Raw genomic sequence first — 22,590 nt, 5'->3', positions numbered from 1 at the left:
GAAGTTAGGATTAGTGACCAAGTGCATTTTCTGTGTATTTTTAATAGAGGTTAATGGAATGCTTGAATTGAATAAATTAAAATTAGAGAACTCAAATGAACAGAAGTACATTCTCAAAAAAAAAAAAAAAAAAAAAAAAAGAACAAAAGTAAAATTAAAGACCTACATTGAATTTTAGTTAAAGTTAGAGTGTAATTTACATCTCAACCTTATTTTTAATACACAACTCTTTATTTTATTTTAGGCAAAAACACTATTTTGGTTCCTAAATTTTAAGGTCACAGTCAATTTGGTCCCCATATTTTGGTAGCAATCAATTTAGTCCATGTTATTTTCAACTTGTGGTTAATTTGGTCCTCACCATTAACTTTTAACAGAAAATACTTACGTGACAAATGAACTGCACAATTGACACATTTAATATTAAAAGATTAAATAAAATGCCGATATGTCTAAATTTTATTGGCCACGTTAGTGTTTAACAGACAAAAAACATACACTTTAGAAAAATAAAATTTAAAGGATAAATTTAAAGAATTAAATTAATCAAACAAAATAAAAATTTATTAAATAAAATTTTAATTTTTTCTTGGACTTTCTTGACAACTAAACACCAACCCAATACACAATTTTCATCCCAATTTAAGGAATCAGAACCTTACACAAAACAAATCCAAATCCTCCTAAAAAACCATATTTAACAACACCAATTCATCAATAGATAGCACATCTGATTCAGATAAAGATGGTTTTGCCAAAAGATCGCTACAGTTCCATGAAAGATTTATGAAATTCTTAATGGGCTTTGTGCCATCAAGCTTGATTTTTCTTACATGCAGTGCACATATGCCAGAGCCAGAGACCAATGATCCTGTTCGGACTTGATCCAATCAAGGCTTGTGAGGATCCGATCGCTAATACAATAATAATGATCTTCTTGTATAAAAAAAAATAATAATAATAATAAGGGGGGGGGGGGGGGGGGGGGGGGGGTGGTGGAGTGGGGCAGGTGCCCCTTGAACTTTCAAATTTTTTTAGTACTAACATGGTACATATATCACACATGCCCCACCGACACAAAAGGCATTAGGTTGTAGACTTGTAGTTGTGCACAAGATGCAAATCTTACTGCCATAAGGAAATAGGAATCATAGGGGAATGGGGCTGACCTAATGACTAAAAAAAAAAAAAAAAAAAAAGGAAAGAGGATCATAGTAACAAACGAAAAAGGAATTACACAACCTAATATTAATACTAATAGGACTCTATAAAAAACATATATATATATATATATATAGTAATGATTAAAAAAAAAAAAGAGGATCCTACTGCCAAACGAAAAAGGAATTACACAACCTAATACTAATACTAATAGGACTCTATAATATATATATATATATATATATATATATAAATGAGTAAAGGATGCCTCACATTAAATATATATATATATATAAATATATATTTCTTTTGATACCAATCTCTTTCAATTTGTACCTTAGAGTTCTTGTTGAGTTTTAAAAGCATTCAGCACTTAAAGGAATTGGACAGCTTGTTGAAAAGATGGTAGAAATGAAAGAGGATGTTTCATATCCATTAGTTTACTCATTAGTGACTTTGGCATTGATTTTACCAGTTACAACAGCTATTATTGAAAGAGCTTTTTTAGCAATGAACATAATTAAAAATCAACTACGCAATCGAATGGGAGATCAATGGATGAATGATTATTTAGAAAGATATATTTAAGACTATTGAATGTAAAAAAATCATGCAACAGTTTCAAAATATGAAAAATCGTCGAGAGCAATTGAGTAAATTAAACTAGGTGTGAAAAGCCAAATTAAAGTTTACATTTTATGTTAGATTCTATATGACAAGTACATTAGCATATAGTTGCTTATTTATTTTGTCATTAATATTGATTAATTTTTTTATATTAGTTTTTTACTTTTAATTTTGTCTTTTAATCTTGCCCCCGACCTAAATTTCTGGCTCCGCCACTGATAATAATAATAATTGATGATGCTGTAAAATCACCAGTGAACTACACGATCCACGCTCGCTTAAACTAACAACCTGCAAGAAGAAAGAAGTGATCTCATCGAGAGCACCGATGTGGTGTTGGCCAAATACCCTCTGACGGTCAAGTTAATATTATTCTCAACTCTAGAGTGCTAGAGAGGGTAAATCATGCGTACCTTGATTTGTGAGGGTATTGAGGCTTTTATAGTAGTAGGAGGTTGGCCTCTCTTCCTTGACCTAGAAGTCTTTTCCTTGTAGAACTCTACTTGAACAACCCCAAACGTGATGGGCAAACATTTCCTTGTAGAGTGGTTTTCCATTAAGCGCGTATCTTCTAGAATTACCCTTGCTCTAGTATTCTGATTTCCTTTAGGATTATTTCGGATTTCAAACGTGCGCCACAAGTATTTTAAGTTATGCCAGGCCCTGGGCTCTCCCTTGTAGTTGGCCCATGGGCTCGGATCTGTCAGGCCCAACGTCATACTATTTTTTACCCCTTCAGTTGCCCCCTTCACCCTATGGTCCATCATGACTTAGGTGGTCGGACTAGTAGGGTGACGGTTAAATTTTAATTGGGATGACGATCTAAGATTATTTATGTTGACGGTTGAAGATCCTTGAAGTTGACGGTTGACGACTCTTGAAGTTGACGGTTTGAAGATCCATGAAGTTAACGGTTGAAGACTCTTAAAGTTGACGGTTGACGACTCTTGAAGTTGACGGTTCTTCAAGGGGACATGAACTGCGAAAATATGCTGACAGGTTGTCAAGCATTTATGAGGCATACTACGTGTCACTTTTTGATTGGTTTTTGTACCGAATCGAAGCGTCGCTTCGTCTTCCGTGCATCTCTTATATATATAATGCACATTTCCCCCCCCCCCCCCAATTTCTACAATTTTCAGCCAAAACATATTGTCAGAGCGCCATCGTCAACCTTGTCAGAGCAATCCGTCGAACATCCGTACCCGTCAACTATACGTCTGTCGACTTTCCGTTACTCAGAGTAGTGAGTATTTATTATTATTATTTTTTCAAGTCTTGCATTTTGTTAAAACTACACACCCGTTAGTAATTATTAGATCCGTCAGTCTTAGGTTTTGTCGTCAATTGTAGGCAATGTCTAGTACGTCGAGTAATCAGTCAGTAGTTCATGACGGGGCGGAATACGAGGAAGTACACCCGTCCGGTCATAAAGACCCAGAGAGTCCTGGCGAAGAGAGGAGTTCGTCCGCCTCTTCCTCGTCCTCAACAAATGAGGATATGGAGATGGTTGAAGTAGAAAAAATGGTTGATGATGGTGAGGATCTACCGTTAGGACCCGTCATCTGTGTTGATGGACTTAGGGAGTTCATCATGCTACCAGAGTGGACGGTGCATAAATTCAATTCCGTCATTAAAGAGAAACATTTCAGCACATTTAGGACTAACTTTCAAATTCCGGACTACATTCTAATCCGTTTACCCTACGTATTAGAGAAATGCTATTACGACGGGGTAGAAGGTGTCGGAGTGTATGAACAGATGCTGAAGGCGGGACTTTGGTTTCCGCTAAGTACATTTCATAAAGAGCTTTTAAAATATCTAGGTCTGTCCGTCAACCAGATATCCCCAAACGCCTGGAGGGTCTTCATAGCCATGGAAATTCTCTATGGTGCAATGATAGACGGTGCTCGGAGGCTGATGGTGTGTGAATTCCTTCATTGCTACCGTCCAGACGAGATTGACAGGTCAAGGGGAATTTATAGTTTTGCCAGTAGGAGCCCGTTGTTGAAGGTCATTTTTGAAACGCCTGACTCAAATAGAGACTGGAAGAGTCGTTATTTCTTCCTAGAGGGTGACGGATGGATGAGCCATCCAAGAGAGACGGAGCATATGCCCGTCAACACAACTTGGGGAGTATTACATTCATCTCGTATGCATCCGTCAAATTTGCAAATATTTCTTACATTCGTCAGCTATAGTTCTTTCCTTTAACCGTCAATTTTCTCTGCAGGTAGAAGGCGCCCACAAGTTAGCATTGAGGAGTTTAGTTTCCTCGAGAGGATTTTTCAGAAGACCAAGCCGGAAGAAAGGACTTGGGCGAAGTTGGTAAATCCGAAAACCATCCATTAGTATTGTGACGGTCCCTAACCTACTCGTGAAGCCATCAAATACGATGAAAGAATTCACAGACGTAAGTCCGTCATCCTTTACTTCGCATAATTGGTTTTAATTATATATAAATAACTTCATCCGTCCTGTATTACAGAGATGGACGATGCTAAGAGAAGGGCGCTGATAAAATCACAGGCCGCCAAGCAAAAGGAGTCTAGCAAGGTTGTGGTTCCTAAGGGGACGGTACCGTTGGTAAAGAGGAAACCGTCATCCAAATCTGACCGTCCACACAAGCAGCAAAAGGTCCCTCTGGAACCCATCGAAGGGTTAATGGCTGAGGGTGCGAAGACCGTCACCCCAGTAAAACATGGGTCTGACAAGGGCTTAATGAAGGGCCCGTCCACTAGCCAAGAGAACCTCCTCTCCTCCGTGACGACTCCAAATTTGCTTTGGAGAAGCTTTTGTCAATCATCTCGTTGGAGGACTACGAGGACTTGGGTAATCACTCGACGGAGGCAATGGGGGAGACGGGTCTTTTTGCTGTTGCACAGGTAACTTTTATCCGTTGATTTAAGTCCGTTTACTCTGGTTAGCTTTTTGTCTAACACCGTTTAACTTTTTTGATCCAGTCCTTGGTTATGATGAAGGGTCTAATGGACCGGTGTCTTAATCGTGAGGCAGCTCTAGAACGTGTGCGAGCAAAGGCAGAGCAGACCGAGGATGAGCTTGGTCAACTTCACAAGTGGAAGTCCACAATGGAAAAGAAGTTTGACCTTTCAGAGTAGGCGAGAAAAGAGCTTAAGCAGAAGACGGAGGAAGCTGAGAAGGCCTTGGAAGCCAAAGAAAAGGAAGTCCAAGATTTGAAGGAAAAGCTCCGTCAAGCTAAGGAGGTTGCGGTCCGTGAGTATTGTGATTCCGACGCCTTATTGGGCGAGTTGGGGGGATCATTCCTTCAAGGCTTTGATGATGCACTCCGTCAAGTTAAAAAAGCCTACCTTAAACTGGACGTGTCAATGATAAATGTCAACGACCAAGATTAAACGTCTGTTTTGCCCGTCACTTCAGAGAACACAAACGACCTCTTTGGTGAGGATGCAGTTCAGGGTGACGAAGAATTAGTTCCAACCAAGCATGTCCAAGATGCTGACCTAAAAATGTAGATTATTATTACATGTCTTTTTTTGTATTTATTTTGAGAACGATCCGTCCTTCATTTCTTGTATTAAATGATTACCCTCTGAGGGTCTTATCTGTCACAATGCACTATCTTACAATTTCATGCTGGCTAATTCTTTTTGTTTGAAACTTGCATAAATATCCATCCTCTTTAGAAAGGAGAGATTGAGTAAATATTCGTCTGTGTAATTTTTGTATAACGGTGTTGACGGTCTGGTATCCGTCTATTTTGAATTTGTTGTACCCATGTATTCTTTTTTATCCGTCTACATTGTGAAATACGGGTATTTCCAACGTATGCGTGATCCGTCCACTTTGTGGACTTAAATTATTTTCACCCTATGGACGATCCGTCCACTTTGTGGACTTTGTAAATAGTCCTCACCCTTTGGCTGATCCGTCCACTTTGTGGACTTAAATTATTTTCGCCCTATGGGTGATCCGTTCACTTTGTGGACTTTGTAAATAGTCTTCACCCTCTGGGTGATCCGTCCACTTTATGGACTTTGTAAATTATTTCACCTTTGGGTGATCCGTCCACTTTGTGGACTTTGTATATAGTCTTCACCCTTTGTGTGATCTATCCATTTTGTGGACTGTAAATTATTTCATTTGGGTGATCCGTCCATTTTGTGGACTTTGTAAATTATTTCACCCTTTGGGTGATCCGTCCACTTTGTGGACTTTGTAAATTATTTCACCCTTTGGGTGATCCATCCACTTTGTGGACTAAGTTATTTCACCCTTTGGGTGATCCATCTACTTTGTGTACTTTGTAAATTATTTCACCCTTTGGGTGATCCATCCACTTTGTGGACCATAAGTTATTTCACCCTTTGGGTGATCCATTCACTTTGTGGACTTTGTAAATTATTTCACCCATGGGGTGATCCGTCCACTTTGTGGACTTTGTAAATTATTTCACCCTTTAGGTGATCCGTTCACTTTGTGGACTAAGTTATTTCACCCTATGGGTGATCTGTTCACTTTGTGGACTTTGTAAATAGTCTTCACCCTCTGGGTGATCCGTCCACTTTATGGACTTTGTAAATTATTTCACATTTGGGTGATCCGTCCACTTTGTGGACTTTGTATATAGTCTTCACCCTTTGGGTGATCCATCAATTTTGTGGACTGTAAATTATTTCACCCTTGGGTGATCTGTCCACTTTGTGGACTAAGTTATTTCACCCTTTGGGTGATCCGTCTACTTTGTGAACCGTAAGTTATTTCACCCTTTGGGTGATCCGTCCACTTTGTGGACTTTGTAAATTATTTCACCCTTTGGGTGATCCGTCCACTTTGTGGACTACGTTATTTCACCCTTTGGGTGATCCATCCACTTTGTGGACTTTGTAAATTATTTCACCCTTTGGGTGATCCGTCCACTTTGTGGACCGTAAGTTATTTCACCATTTGGGTGATCCGTCCACTTTGTGGACTTTGTAAATTATTTCACCCATTGGGTGATCCGTCCACTTTGTGGACTTTATAAATTATTCACCCTTTGAGTGATCCGTCCACTTTGTGGACTAAGTTATTTCACCTTTTTAGTGATCCGTCCACTTTGTGGACTTTGTAAATTATTTCACTCTTTGGGTGATCCGTCCACTTTGTGGACTTTTTACATGTTCGTCTACTTTGTGTAGCTTATCCATTCATAATAAAAATCTATATGGAAAATCAAAGCTGTGTCTAAATATTCTTCTTTAAAGAAAATGCGTTTGTAGAAAAAGTACCTACCCCTTGAGCTTAAAAAGGCACAAAAAGATTGTAGCAAAGTCAAAGAAAAACTGGTAAATTGTAGCTAAAAATAAAATAAACTAGGAAATCGCTAGTTTTTCGTATTCTCTCTACTGGTAGTATTTTCGTAGATGCTCCGTGTTCCAAGGGTGCTGCAACTTTTGTCTGTCCATTGTTTCGAGGTGGTAGGTCCCCTTCCTTTGCCATGATACGATCCTGTAGGGTCCTTCCCAGTTGGGGCTGAGTTTTCCTTATGAAGGATCTCTAGCGGCACCCATTACTTTCCGTAGTACAAGATCTCCGACCTGGAAGTACCGATACCTCACTTTGTTGTTGTAGTGTTTTACCATGAGATTCTAATAACGCCCCAGCCTTTGCTCTGCTACCGCTCTGACTTCGTCCACTAGGTCAAGCTGGAGGCGTATTGCCTCTTTGTTCTTATCTTCATCGTAGCTCTCCACCCGATAGCTCATGAGCCCCACTTCTACAGGAATGACAGCTTCGGTTCCATATACAAGTCGAAATGGTGTTTCTCTAGTGGGTGTTCTTGCTGTGGTCCGGTATGCCCATAGGACGCTTGCTAGTTCGTTCGGCCAGATACCTTTTGCCCTCTCGAGACAGGTCTTGATTATCTTGAGCAAGTACTAGTTCGTGGCTTCAACTTGCCCGTTCGCCTGTGGGTGTGCGGGTGACGAGTAGTGATTCTTGATCCCTAACTCCGAGCAGAAGTCTCTGAACGTGCTGTTGTCGAATTGCTTACCGTTGTCAGAAACTATTGCTCTGGGTATCCCGTACCTGCATATGATATTTCTCCAGACAAAACTCCGGATGTTTTTCTTCGTGATGGTGGCTAAAGCTTCCGCCTCGACCCACTTAGTGAAGTAATCTATGCCTACTACCAAGAATTTCAGATGTCGGATCGCCGTCGGGAATGGGCCCATGATATCAAGTCCCCATTGTGTGAACGGCCAGGGTGCCGTCATAGGTGTCAGTTCTTCGAACGGCTGCCTGATGAAATTGCTGAACCTCTGGCATTTGTCGCAAAACTGGACATAGGCTTATGCATCCTTCATCATTGTAGGCCAGTAGTATCCTACTCGAATCAACTTGTGTACAAGTGATCATGCACCCGAGTGGTTTCCACAGATACCTTCGTATACTTCTCTTATCACGTAATCTGCTTCCTTTTGGCATAAACACCTTAGGTATGGTCGAGAGAAACCTCTTTTATATAGGACGTCTTTTATCAAGACGAACCTTGTCGCCTGGACCTTCTGCATCCTTGCTGCCTCCTTCCCCTCTGGTAAGACCCCGTTTTTTAAGTATAAAACTAACGGTGTGGTCCAGGTGCTTTTGGAGCCTATCTCCTGCATGTTGCCAGAATCTATTTGTGGAGAAAGTTGAACAAAAGAGAGTACATTACCAGGGGTTATCATATTCTCTGCTGAAGCGGTCTTGGCGAGACAGTCGGCGTGCTCATTTTCTCTTCTAGGGATTTGGATGATTTTGGCCTCTAGGTCGTCAACTCTTGCCCTTACTTGATCAAGGTATCTCTTCATCATTTCGCCCTTGCATTCATAATCTCCATTCACTTAATTAGCTACGACCTGAGAGTCGTAGTAAATGACTACGCTCGCGGCTCCTGCAGCTTTAGCGAGGTCGAGGCCTGCTATTAATGCTTCGTACTCTGCGTCATTGTTAGTGATGAGGAAGTCGAGACATACCATACATTCAACCCTGTCTCCTTCGGGTGACAGCAGCACGATGCCGGACCCCCCGGCTCGTCTATTGGATGATCCATCAGTATATATGCTCCAATGAGGGGACTCTTCTGCCCCTTTGTCTTCGTCATAAGTGAATTCTGTTATGAAGTCGGCTACGATCTATCCTTTGATGGCGGTCCGTGGTTGGTACTTGATATCAAACTCGCTTAGCTCTATAGCCCACAACATCAGTCGACCTGCAGCTTCAGGATTGCTCATCGCCTGTCGCAAGGGCTTGTCGGTTATGACGTTCACTGTATGGGCTTGAAAGTATGGCTTGAGCTTGCGAGCCACCGAGACTAATGCAAAGGCAAGTTTCTCCATCGATGGGTATCTTTCTTCAGCATCGCGGAGCGCCCAGCTGGCATAGTATACGGGCTTCTGTACCCTATCCTCTTCTCTGATCAAGGCCGCGCTGACTGCAGCAAGGGAGACAGCCAGGTAGAGGAAAAGCTCTTCACCTGGTTGCGAGAGACTCAGTAACGGTGGGGAAGATAGATAGGCTTTCAACTCCTCAAATGCTCGCTAACACTCGACCGTCCACTCGAAAGACTTCTTTAACGTGCGAAAGAAAGGTAAGCACTTGTCTGTGGCTCTCGACACGAATTTATTCAATGCCGCTATTTTGCCGTTAAGTCCTTACAATATAATAAAATAAATTATATTGTAAGGACTCAATTTGTATCGATCCCAAACTGGTGTTGCGTTCACACGTTAAAGGCCCAAACAATAAAATTTGCAGAGCGTGGGTTGAAAGGTTAGGCCTTGGTCACCGAACAGTGATTGGTCAAGGTGTTCATGGTGGATGCAAAGAGGTGAACTAAGTATATTCATGGACCTTGTCCATTAAGCTTTATATTCTTATTCTTCCTTTTACTTTTTGGGTACCATGGTTCCAGCCCTTTTCTTGACGCATAAGCCTTCACATTATATAGCCCTTTTCGGTTGATCCTGGCCTTCCATCTGTTGATTAGGCAGGTAACTACTCGAGTACCTGTCCCATTAGCCGCCTCCCCTTATTTTCTGTTAGTTGCAATAACCAGAGCCATACTGTTCAGGAGTCTTTTCCTATCAATATGGCTAGGACATTTGTTGGCGCATTCAATGTGGAGGTGACGTCTTTTCCTTGAACGGCTCCCACATTATACCCTCGTGCGAGTCCCATTCTACTCGTTTTTTCTTCTGGGAGCGCTTTAGAGGCTGCCTTTGATGACATGTCGTTCTTCCCTTTGGATGCGGAGGACAGGGTCATCCTCGGCTGCATCTCTAGGCTATTTGGTCTTTCACTACTTGTCCTCAGCAACTTCTCTCCTCGACGCGGGCCCTGGGCCCTAATGGAAAGTGGACCGAGACACAGATTCTCTGGCCCCACATATATTTTTTAATAATTTAATTTAACAAAATTTGATTTAATTTAATACTTCAAATTAATAAAATATAATTCCTCACTACAAATTAGTAAAATATAATGTAATAGCTAAAAAAAATATAAAACCCATTTAACTAATTATTTCTAACCCAAACCCAACCCAACCCAATTATTATGGGTAACCCCAACCCACCTATTTACCCAATTATCAAAATGCCCCTAAAGTATAAATGACTAAAGTACTCTAAAATCTTAAAAAATGACCAAAATACCACAAAACCTCAAAATAACCATGAAACTGACAAAATGACCAAAATACTCCCAAAATCCAAAAAAATGACCAAAATACCCCCAAAACCCAAAAAATGACCAAAATAACCCAAAACCTAAAAAATAAAATAAAACAAGAAGTCTCAGTCAATTTATTTTTCTCCTTTTATTATATTTTTCTATAGGAAAAAAAATAGATTAGATTGTAACCTAAGAAATTCAAAGCCCCTACCAATTCCACAAAGTTTAAAAGGTTGAGGACCTTCTCTGATAAGTCATAAGATCCTGCACCACACAAGATGAAACTCATTATATTATTCACCAATTCATCTTTGATTGACAGAAAGCAATAAGAAAGAAAAGGGAATTTATTACTAATCATAAAAATAAGAAAGAACGTGAAATAGAATCATTATAAAAAAGAAGTCCCTCGACCACTCATAACAAATACTTCCTCTCCAGCATTATACATTAGTTCGCAAGCAGCTATAGAGATCTGCCAGTGTAATATAGTCCAAAATGAGAGGTGATGAAATAGCATACAACATTCTAGTTGTTACACCTATTATTATATTCGAGTATGATTCTTCAACATCTAGTCAAGTTCTAAATGACTTACCTCTGTTGCTTGTTTAGGTTGGAATTCATGTTATTCCAAGAACATGAATTCAAACCTAAACAAGCAACAGAGGTAAGTAATATAGAACCTGACCAAGGGACAGCCACTGTGGAGAGAGATCACATGGTTTACAACTGAATTGAATTCATAAAAATAAAAAAATAAAAAATAAAAACCTGCAAAAGTGGAAGTATACATTATACTTGCTTATCCCTTATATTAGTGTTTCATGCTCAGCGATGACTCAGCCTCTCTATGGCTTTAATGGATCGCTAAGACCTCTCCATAAGATAGTTTTTGTGAAGAAAATATAAGCATTGACTAGTGCAATCTTCATAGGCTAAGAAATTAACTTCTATCACCATTACTAAAAGCCTTTTCAGCCAATGTTTTAGCGTTATTCGGACATTCCTTGAATTTCAAACAGTCCCATCAATTCCACACATTCAATTCTAAATATACTATTATATATATTCACACAATACAAGAATAAGCAGGGCCTGTGTGTAAAGTTGGGGGACATAATAAAGCAGACAACATAAGAGGGAAAAGGAAATGATAATTCAGGAATCATGGTAGAGACATTATTCTTTGTAATAATGTCCTAAGAAAAGGAAAAAGGAATAGAACATAGTACAAGAGTAAAAAATTGAGAGAACCAGTTTAGCAATGAGAAATATTTACATGAGACTAATTAATCTACCACAATAATTGGATAAGATGCGGGCAATATATGGTCTTTACCACTATTGCAAGCTATCACAACAATCACCAAATAAACTATAAAACGCATAAAATTTGTTGAATGATATTGCATGTTTATGTGGAACTGATAAGCATTGAGCCAAAAATAATATTCAGAAACAAAAAGTGAGAGTAGACCTGTCCACCATTTTGTGTTCAGTAGAGGGATGAACATCAAGTGGGGTTTTGTTAGATAGCTGAATTGCATACCCAGCTTCCCCAGGTGTAGGAACTTTCACTTTTTCTTCCCTGACCTATGGAAAACAGTAAAAACATGTTCCTGAGCCTTGCAATTTGAATTCATTTGGAAAGAGGTGCTTTGATCACCTCAAAGTGAATAAACTGTAATTGATACAAAGATCAGCATAATCAATTTATCTAAATGATGGCTGCAAAGTTAGGCCTCATTGGCCAAGATATGGCCCAAGAAAGACAAAGGGGTCTTTACAAATCTCAAATTATGCATCTTGCTCAACCTCTTTTACAATGGATACAGAGTCAGAATGTTAAGTGAAGCCCCAAAGAACTGAAAATTAATCTTAGAGATCATACATGTCAAAGCACTCATACCTTTCATGAACTCTTAACAACCAATGATTTGCAAATAAATGTCTGGTCCAAGATTCTTAATAGTTAATTTAAAAAATGAGTATCTAAACAATCTTCTTAGTAATTATCATTAAATTTCATTATAATCGAAAATCATTTCTGAAAATACTACAGTCTACCTATACATGTGGTGCCTTGTTCAGATGAGAAGGGCATTGCCTATGAATTTCCTGGGCAATTGTTTGACAATACTGACATAGTGACATATATCATCTTTTATGTTCATTTCTACATGCCAGCATATGCTAAAGTCAACACATTTGGAGATAGAATCCAGATTATCCCATTTTCTTTCACTTGTTAATTTCCCTATCTATTGGAATCTTCCCAAGCAATGTGATATAGTCTATAGATTACCGAACCACCACTTAATTAATGGTGACTTCAATTATAAGCAGACCCAATAAATTCAATTTTAGGCAGGTTCATGCTTGTGATCAAAACCATAGTTCACTTAAAGCAAGACATTGCAATCCTTAAAAACCAAAGTGCTCAGTTAGCAAAAACAACATTTAGTTTCCTCACTAACCCATCTACTCCAGGCCCAAAAGAATGACATAAATGCTGTTACTTTGGGATTCAAAACACCAGAGCTTCCCATCTCTTCCTGGCAGCAGCCATATCTTTCATTTGGATAGTACACCAATGCTGAATTAGATACAAAGACAACCCACATTAGAAACAATGAGCAATATAACAACCACAAAAGGTCCATTGGTTACTGTGAAAATATAATAAAAGAAAACTCAATATTGAATCCTAACCCTTCCATAATTCACAGCATATTCTCTCAGTCAAGCTGATAATTTGTCATCAAGTAAACCAAAAACAACCAAAAAGACAGAAACTTTAACTTTTCTTTTCTTTTCTTTCATCTTCTTAGAACCCAAACATAGACAAAAACAAAACACCCATAAAAATAATAATAATAATAAACGAAACCCATCCATTAATCAGGACAAGGAAAAGTTGGAAATTTTGCATACCAAAACTTGGGTTTTCAAGAGGGTCAGAGTTTCGGAGAAAATAGTCTAAAAAAAAGCAAAAGACACTTGAATATATAAAGTAAGGATATGCTTATCCAGGATAATGTTCTGCTCGGAACAGCATTAATCCTGGTAAGAACCACTTCTTTTGGATTATTTTTTTGTTTATTGCTACAAAATATATATATATATATATATCTTCACATAAATTTTTAAATTTTCTAAAATAGCCATATTTTTTAGTTAAATAATTTGAAATTTTAAAATACAAACGGATTAAAAGAGTTATTTACTATTTTTAAAGAAGTTCTTAAATTTTAGGTTTTTTCTTTTCTCTCTAAATTACCAAATTTTGTTTCTCAAAAGAAAAATACCAAATTTTATTTTAAATTCAAAATTTTAAACTTTTATCAACTCTCATGTAGAGAAAGATTCAAAAAATAAGGACATTATTTTATCTCACTTTTAAACATTGTTTTAAAAATACTCACAATTATTTTATATATTTTTTTAGACAGATAAGAAAATAAAAAAATAAAAAAGAACTTCATCGCATGTGCAAATAAGGGTGTCAATGTTCGACCCAACCTGCAAACATGACACAAACCCGACACAGATTTTTTCAGGTTAGGGTTAGACCTTAATGGGTTTGAGTCATAAATGAGTCAACCCGAAAGCGACACGATAAATTCAAATTTTCAAATTTTTATCAACTCTCACATAGAGAAAGATTCAAAAAATAAGGACATTATTTTATCTCACTTTTAAACATTGTTTAAAAAATACTCACAATTATTTTATATACTTTTTTAGACAAATAAGAAAATAAAAAAATAAAAAAGAACTTCATCGCACATGCAAATAGGGGTGTCAATGCTCGACCCAACCTGCAAACACGACACGAACCCGACACGGGTTTTTCCAAGTTAGGGTTGGGCCTTAATAGGTTTGGGTCATAAATGGGTCGACCCGAAAGCGAAACAATAAGAAACGTGTCATAAGTGAGTCAACCTGCGTAACCCGCAATAGACACATTTAACACACAAATTTATTTGTGTCAATCCGAAATGACCCACTTAACACAACCCATTTAACTCGTATAACAAATAAATATTTATTTTACTTTAGATTTTTCAAATACCTTTTATATCCAACATATATTTTAAATTTAAAAATAAAAGTAAGTAATTACAAAAAGTTACAAGGGATATAATTAGAAATTGAAACTTTACAAACCCTAGATCTCTAAACCCTACAAACCCTAAATTATTTCTAGATGGATGTTATATTTAATATTATGCAGGTTGAAATGAGTTGTATTACATTCATATCAACCCAACACGACTCGTTTATTAAGCGTGTCAAATGGGTTCGGTCATGTCAACCTGCCTTATTAATAGGTCAGGTTGGGGTTAAAGGATCATGACACGATTATTAAATGGGTCGGATTAGGGTTGAGCCATTTAGTCGAATACCCCTATCTCGACACGACACGATCCCGACACGCTAACCCTAATTGACACCCCTACATGCAAAGCATTTGCAATGGGACTAGTGTGTGTATATATATTTCGTTGATAAAAATATTTCATTACAACAAAGGCCAAAAAATAAATAGAATTTTTTTTTTTTCAAAACAAATAAGTCTTAGATGGTCATATTTTGTGTTTGCTACCTTGCTTAGCTAATTTATAAATAGTACACTCAAACTTTAGCCTATTTTATTTTCATTTTTGTTTGTATGATTTAGATTTTTAAATAACAGTCAGTTTGTTTCAATGAAATTGACTCATTTTTGTGTTTGATTATGATCTTAAAAATTAGTTAAAAAAAGACCTTTTTTTTTTGTAGTTTGACTAGCACTAAAGATTATCAATATTTATTGTTATTAAAACAATTATATGAAAAACATTTTCTTCTTAAAACCATTAAAAAGCCCTAAATTGGAAAATATACCCTAAATTTGCAATCCATGCAAAAAGTTAGAAAGGAAACTAAATTGATTTGAGTAAAAAATGTAATATGACACAAAGTCAACGATCAGTCTATGAAGAGAAAGTCTGGGCAAAGAGCTTTTGCAGAGTAGCAAGTTTGATTCCCTTATTTAGGTTGTGCTTGTAAGAAAAATATTAGAATAGTTTTTAATAAATGTCAAACATGTTTTTTGTGCGATTGTTGAAATATTTTAAATTTAGAAGTGTTCATCAGTCGTAATAATTGAAGATTTTGGGCTATTGATTTACTGAAGATTTTGATTTTTTTTTTTTGAGAAGGTAGCATTTTAAACATATGGAATCCACTCTATGATAATTGCTTTTTATAATCAAGTCAATACACCAATTGATTTTTGATATAAGCGAGAATTGAATCTCAAATCGAATAAAAAAAAAAAAATTTATTAGTTAAGCTAACTGCAACTTTTGATCTTTGGGTTGAGTGTGAATTGAGGTGGCAAGAGGTATGGGTCAAGCAACCCATGCCTTCTAAAATCACTTCACAAGATTCTTCAAAAAATATATAATAAAAATAAAAAATCTCTACACATAAGGCAAAGGTCATGCCCACTAAAAATTACATCACTACTTTGCTAAAATCTGCCTTCAAATCCATCTTGTTCTATTTTTAAAAAACATGGACCTCAACATCTTGCTGCTCATAGTGTACTATTAGTATTGGAAATGAACGTGTGAAACCATATATTGGATTACTCTAGTGCAGTACCGAGTCAACTCCTATGCCGCTAGCTATGCCCTGCTAGGTCCCCCTGGCATGGTTGAGGTTCCATAGCACGTCATGAGCACCAGGCTAAGGGGTGGTTGAGCAACTCAAGCGAACCGCCCTACCTTACTTCAACATAGGGACAAAAGGGAGATTTTATCCAATTCCCCCTGGACAATAGGCACACTCATCTTTCCTAAGGGTACGTTTGGTACACTGAATGGAAATTACGACTGTAGTTTTCAGAACCGGACCAAACCGAGAGGTCGAATCGTGAAAATTGAGAACCGGGATGAAAATCGATTTTTAAAGCATAAAGAACCGGATTTCTGTTAATTTCGTGAACCACTAAAACCGAGGTTGGACTGCACAAACCGGTGAGAACCGTGCGGTCCAACCCCTTAGCAATTAAAAAAAAAACTTAACACAATTTTATTTTACTTAATTAAATTATCCATCTCTTACAAGGAATACAAAAAATTATAATTAAAATCCTTCAAAGATATTCAACTTTACTTCAAAAATTAATCATAAATTTTAATGTTTTCATGGTTATTATTTTATTTTATTAACTTTCTTATTTAATTATTAAATATATGCTTGAAAATCATTAAATTTCCCTCACATATATAGATATATTGTCAATTTTGCTAGTTTTATAAATTTAATATTTATATTTGGGCTTTAATTAATTATTAAATTAATTATGACGTCATCACGGTTCGACCCTGGTTTGATCTCAGTTCGACCTCAAAAACCTTGAACCTCTCTCTTTTACGGTTCAATGAACGATCCGGATTTGAAAACTTTTACAACAGAAATTGTAATCTTTATTACTAGGAATAAAATACGTTGTAATGTAATAATTAAATCTATTCATTAGTTTGGTTATAAGTTATAACATTAGAATGAAACTTAACATTTATTTTAGGAAATTTCTTACTCATACAATTATATTTCCTTAAAAATTGTTATTTTTAAATTTAAGAGAGATATGTGTTATTTTTTATGATTTTTTATTTTTATAATTATTAGATGTATATTGAAAGTTTGTTTACTTTGAAATATATTAAGTTTTGAAATTATTGCACTTATTAAGGAATAACTAATACAACCTTTTAAAGATGAATAGTTATTCCTCATTTTGAAGAATAGCTATTCTTAAGGAATGATTATTCCTTATAATAAAAACATAACCAAAATAAAGAATAACTAAATCATAAGAATAACTATTACATTACAGCGTCTATTACAGTCTACCAAACATGCCCTAATATTTTTGTCGATGGCTCCATTAAATTTAGATATATGTGCTTATCCTACTTGACTTGTTATAGGAATTGCCCCTAACCATCAAAGTCTCACTAATTGTGTCCCCATGTCAATGTGCCTGCTTCTCTTTCTTACTGTACTCATTCATAGTCAAGGCATTGGACACTCCATTAAATTTAATTTCATCACCTAGTGTTGTATTTGTACTAAATTTCAATCCAACTCGAAGTTGTGACTTGTGGAGACGCTAGATAATTTCCTTCTGGTAATATGATGATTCTCTGTGGGGATGGAAAATAATAACACAGCTTGGGTCCAAAATGTACCATGCACTAGGTTCTTTTGGGGTCGGACCAAGGATGAATCACAATCTACTGACTGTGGACCAAAGAACGTACAACAAGTCGAAAATGAAAAGATAAGGAAAAAAGAAAAAAAGAACAAGTTTCCATCCATTGACTTCTCAATAATTTTCCACACTGTAACTTCACTAATATCTTCTGCACTCTGCAGCAAAAACTCCAAGAGAGGTAAAAAAAAAAATAATAAAAAAAAAAAAAATTAGGCCTTGTTTGATTTGTCTTTTCCCATCACTCAAAATTCATCACTCAATTTTCGTCACTTATCACTCATCACTCCTCACTCATCACTATCACTCAAAAATACCCCAATTTCTGATAACTCTGTTTGTGACTTGTTTGGGTGAAATATCTCAGTGAGTTTTGAAATTCCATCACTCACCTTTATGTCAACTCACTGGGTCCCACAAATATCAATTAAAAATTTGCTGTATAACTCTTACCCGCGTTCTCTCTTCTTCACGCCCTTTCCACCCCAAAACGTCCCCAGCATCCAGAAACCCAAAATTATCAAAATGGAACCGTGCAAAAGCCCAACATCACTGGCTTCCCCATCAATTTCTCATGTAAACTCAAGTATTCACCTTCAAACTCCCTACAACTACGAATAGCCAATGCTTTACATGCACGGAGAACCTCTGTAAGTCTCGCAGCATCACTGATCCCTGAAGCATTCTCTGCATATATCCCCGCATGTAGTCCAACAGCCTCATAACCTCGGTATGCTACAGAGGACGGAAAACTAACCCACTTCGGCAGTTTTGTCATACTCTCCGGTGATGGCCAAGCTTTCTTTTGGTGTTCACCAACAAAATAATAGTCTGGTGGTTGCCCAAAGAAAATAGCAATAGCAGCAGAGAAGACAGAGAAGTACACGAGGCCGATGTCATAATTCAGGACAATTTCAACCGCCCAATGACCAGAAAAATCGATTATAATCCAGTCCGGTAATTGCTCAGCGATGAACTGGCTGATAGGGTATTGGAGGCAATCATATGCAGTCTTTACTACATCTGGGAGATAATATTGCACCTGGGAAAGGGAGAGAGAGGTATGGACACAGTGACAAAGAGCTACACTCGCTGGTGAAGATTCCGGCCTGGTTCAGAGCTTCGATGAAGCGTTGTTCTTCAAACATGGACGATCTTCTCAGGCCTCGTTCAGTCTTCGAACACGAACTATGGTGCCATGGAGCTACCTCGCTAGGAATGAGGATGGAAGTGAAAATGAGAGGGAAGTGAGAAGAGGGAAATTTTTTAGGAAAAAATTTTCGGACTAATGCAGAGTAATAGGGAAGCAAGCTCTAACGGTCAGATAGATGGGACAATTCACTGGTCGAATGGGGCCCACTGAGACAGCTTATTACGAAATTGCCACTGAGTCATAGGTGATGAGTTTTGAAAACAAGGAAAATGTGTTTTCATTTTTGGTCTTCATCACTCAGTTTTTTGAGTGATAGGATCACCAAAACCGGATGACCAAACATGAGTGATGGTGTCCAAACAAAATATTTTCCGTGGGTCCCACAAATTTTGGATGATGAGTGATGAAAACAAGATCATATCACTCAAAACTCACTCATCCAAACAACCTCTTAGCTACAAAAAATGTTATAATCTTAAACTACAGTTTTACTCAATATCTTTTTATTGGATACACAATTGGATTACATCTTTTTCTTATATCCTTCATACTTACAAAATTTCTATAAAATTAAAAATTAATAATTATGTCATCAATAAAGTGTTTAAATTGCAAGTTGTTATAGTTTAAAATTATGCATAAAATATAAGCTTATAAATCATATAATAAATAATACCTGATTGACACAAAATTTAACATATGTGTTAAGAGAGCATAAAGAACGTGCAATTTAACGGTAAAATTTTCAAAATATATAATAATATTTATTTTACTATGTTAGGTTGTAACCTTAGGCTTCAACTAATTTTATAACTAAATTTTGTACTTAAAAAAACTAAAAGAACAAGGCAATAGGGTTAATAACTTAATAATTGTTAAAATATTAGCATTGATACACCATGTTGAATATGCTAATATAGATGCGAAAGTGAAAGCATAAAATATAGAACACAGTAACACACGGAAGTTACATGGTTCAGCCTAATGGCCTACATCCATAAAGGAAACCCTAAAATGTTACATTAATAATATATTAAAGTGTAGTACAAATCCTGTGTTACAATGAATCATAACATGTGTATATATAGTAGACTAAACCCTAAACTGATAGATTTTTAGTACAAGTAGGAGACTTGGCTTGTACATAAAGTAGAATTAGGCTTGGGCCTATACTAATGAGCTAATATATTTTTAACACCCCCTCTCAAACTCAAGATGGAAGCTTGATGAAATCTTGAAATTTGATAAAGTTGAGAAGATCTCTTAAATGATGGCTCTACGACGGTAGTTTGAGGAAGGCAATGGTCTTGCAGTGTTGATGCGACTTCTAACGGTGACATGACTATACCGGAGAGTTTTAACGACAGCAGTAGGAAGCTAAAGAAGATGTATGCAGCGAAAAAACACCGAGAAAGACAAAGATTGCTCTTAAATATACCGTAAGGACAAAAAACCATGGCCATAAGAACCTGGCTCTGATACCATGTTAAAATATTAGCATTGATACACCATGTTGAATATGCTAATATAGATGCGGAAGTGAAAGTATAAAGTATAAAACACAGTAACACACGGGAGTTACGTGGTTCAGCCTAACGGCCTACATCCACGGAGGAAACCCTAAAGTGTTACATCAATAATATATTAAAGTGTAGTACAAATCCTGTGTTATAATGAATTATAACATGTATATATATAGTAGACTAAATCCTAAACTAATAGACTTTTAGTACAAGTAGGAGACTTGGCTTACACACAAAGTAGAATTAGGCTTGGGCCTATACTAATTGGCTAATATATTTTTAACAATAATTAATAGGAAGGGCAATACTAGGCGTGTGTTTGGGAAGGAATTATAAATTAAAATTATTTCACTATTCAACTTATTTTTGCTACTATTTATAGGTCTCATTGCACTTTTTAGTACTATTCATGAGCCCACTGTACTATTTCAACTAGTTTTTATCTTTATCTACAATGCTTTCAGTAAATATTTTTCAGTTTTAACAAAATAAGCGATATCTAAACACATCCCTAACTATCTAAAATTTTTCATTCTTTTCATAATTTACTATAGTGACAAATTCTAACGGTAGTAATAGGATTTTTCATCATGAAGAAAAACTGTGTGACCGAAAAGCTTGTAATAGAAATTCAGAACTATGGCAAAGAAAAGTCCATAAACAAATGTTTTAGAAAAAGAAAATAACAAAGTTTTGCTTGGACTATATGCAAATGATGTTCTTTGCAGGGTTGCATTTGGGAGGGATTTCTCAGCAGGAGGAGAATATGATAGCCATGGTTTCCAAAAGATGCTTGAGGAGTATCAAGTATTGCTTGGAGGATTTAGCATAGGAGATTTCTTCCCTTCCATGGAGTTCATACACAGCTTAACAGGCATGAAATCAAGACTGCAGAATACTTTTCAACGCTTTGATAAACTCTTTGATCGGTTGCTGACTGAGCATGAAAATCCCAAAAGAGAAAAAGAGGAGCATAAGGATCTTGTGGATGTTTTACTTGATATACAGAGGAATGGCTATGATGAAATGCCACTCACCACAGATAATATTAAAGCTATCATCTTGGTCATTGAGCACTCTATTTCACTTCCCTCATTCTATGAAGTCCCAACTGGTTGAATATAAACCTTCTTAAGTTTTAGCATACAGATTACTCTATTCCTCAATTAAATTAAATTATTTGATTGCATGGCAATAAATGATCAATTCAATCATGTATTGAATTTAATTGAGAAACTTAAGGTATAACACTAAGATTGCATTTCGATACTTGAATTTAAATTTGAATTTTAAAGTGATGGATTTGAAATGTCTTAATTCCAAATCCATAAATATTTAATTATGTCATATGGATTTCTAAAATTTTATGGGTTTTGAACTGCAGGATATGTTTGCTGGAGGAACTGATACAACTTTCATCACCCTTGACTTGGGAATGACAGAACTTATCATGAACCCCAAAGTCATGGAAAAAGCACAAGCTGAAATAAGGAGAATAGTTGGAGACAGAAGAGTTGTTTTGGAGGGTGATCTGCCTCAGCTGCACTACATGAAAGCTGTAATTAAAGAGATCTATCGGTTACATCCTCCTGCTCCAGTATTGCTCCCGAGAGAATTCATGGAAGAAGTGAACATTGATGGGTACAATATTCCAGCCAAAACTCGTTTTTTTGTAAATGCTTGGGCAATAGGGAGAGACCCAGAATCTTGGGAAAATCCAGATGTTTTTGAACCAGAAAGATTTATGGGTAGCCGTAGCACTGTTGATTTCAAGGGACAGCATTTTGAGCTGATACCTTTTGGTGCTGGTAGAAGAAGCTGCCCAGCTATCACATTTGAACAGCGAGTATTGAGCTTGCTTTGGCTCAACTTCTCCACAGCTTTGATTGGGAGCTTCCCCCTGGTGTTACAGCTAAAGATTTAGACATGACAGAGGCTTTTGGCATCACAATGCACAGGATAGCTAATCTGATTGTCATTGCCAAACCACATTTTCCCTTGGACCATAATGATAATCCAAAGATTTAGTCATCCTCCTGGGCCCTGGCACAAGGTACAATGGAATAAAAATATCTAATGTTTTAATCTCATATGCATTTTGTATTCTGAAATAAGGTAATAGGTTTAATGTAATCCTTGAGCTTGCATCTGCACTGCATATGAACCTGAGGGCC

General features: G+C 36.8%; 1 protein-coding gene, 1 long non-coding RNA gene and 1 pseudogene across 5 annotated transcripts; 1 reads left to right on the top strand and 2 right to left on the bottom strand.

Moving 5' to 3' along the window:
• Positions 1 to 10,653: 10,653 nt before the first annotated feature.
• Positions 10,654 to 13,053, bottom strand: LOC115978735. 3 transcript variants are annotated; one of them, XR_004088847.1, is made up of 3 exons: positions 12,987 to 13,053; positions 11,945 to 12,060; positions 10,654 to 10,728 (listed from the first exon to the last, which is right to left on the bottom strand). It is a non-coding gene; the product is annotated as an uncharacterized LOC115978735 (long non-coding RNA). The 3 variants fall into 3 exon arrangements; XR_004088846.1 differs by having other exon boundaries at positions 12,945 to 13,047; XR_004088848.1 differs by having other exon boundaries at positions 13,004 to 13,041.
• Positions 13,054 to 18,260: 5,207 nt separating this feature from the next.
• On the bottom strand, positions 18,261 to 18,888 carry LOC115981193 (putative UDP-rhamnose:rhamnosyltransferase 1). Its single transcript, XM_031103359.1, has 2 exons — positions 18,850 to 18,888; positions 18,261 to 18,782 (listed from the first exon to the last, which is right to left on the bottom strand). The coding sequence occupies exons 1-2, from the start codon at positions 18,886 to 18,888 to the stop codon at positions 18,261 to 18,263; spliced, it is 561 nt and encodes a 186-aa protein (XP_030959219.1).
• A 42-nt stretch (positions 18,889 to 18,930) lies between these two features.
• On the top strand, positions 18,931 to 22,504 carry LOC115981192 (annotated as a pseudogene). Its single transcript, XR_004089352.1, has 3 exons — positions 18,931 to 18,970; positions 21,090 to 21,481; positions 21,801 to 22,504. The product of XR_004089352.1 is annotated as a cytochrome P450 71A1-like (transcript).
• Positions 22,505 to 22,590: the final 86 nt, after the last annotated feature.

The sequence above is a fragment of the Quercus lobata genome, chromosome 3 (genome assembly GCF_001633185.2).
Source record: "Quercus lobata isolate SW786 chromosome 3, ValleyOak3.0 Primary Assembly, whole genome shotgun sequence".
NCBI classification, from domain to species: Eukaryota; Viridiplantae; Streptophyta; class Magnoliopsida; order Fagales; family Fagaceae; genus Quercus; species Quercus lobata.
This window is presented reverse-complemented; position numbering and strand designations above follow the sequence as displayed.

Excerpts from the sequence above, each read along its gene's own strand:
- LOC115981193 (XM_031103359.1), bottom strand. The coding sequence starts at position 18,888 with ATGTTTGAAGAACAACGCTTCATCGAAGCTCTGAACCAG. Across the intron at positions 18,783-18,849 it reads TCATCGAAGCTCTGAACCAG|GTGCAATATTATCTCCCAGA; the intron begins GCCGGAATCTTC and ends TCCCTTTCCCAG.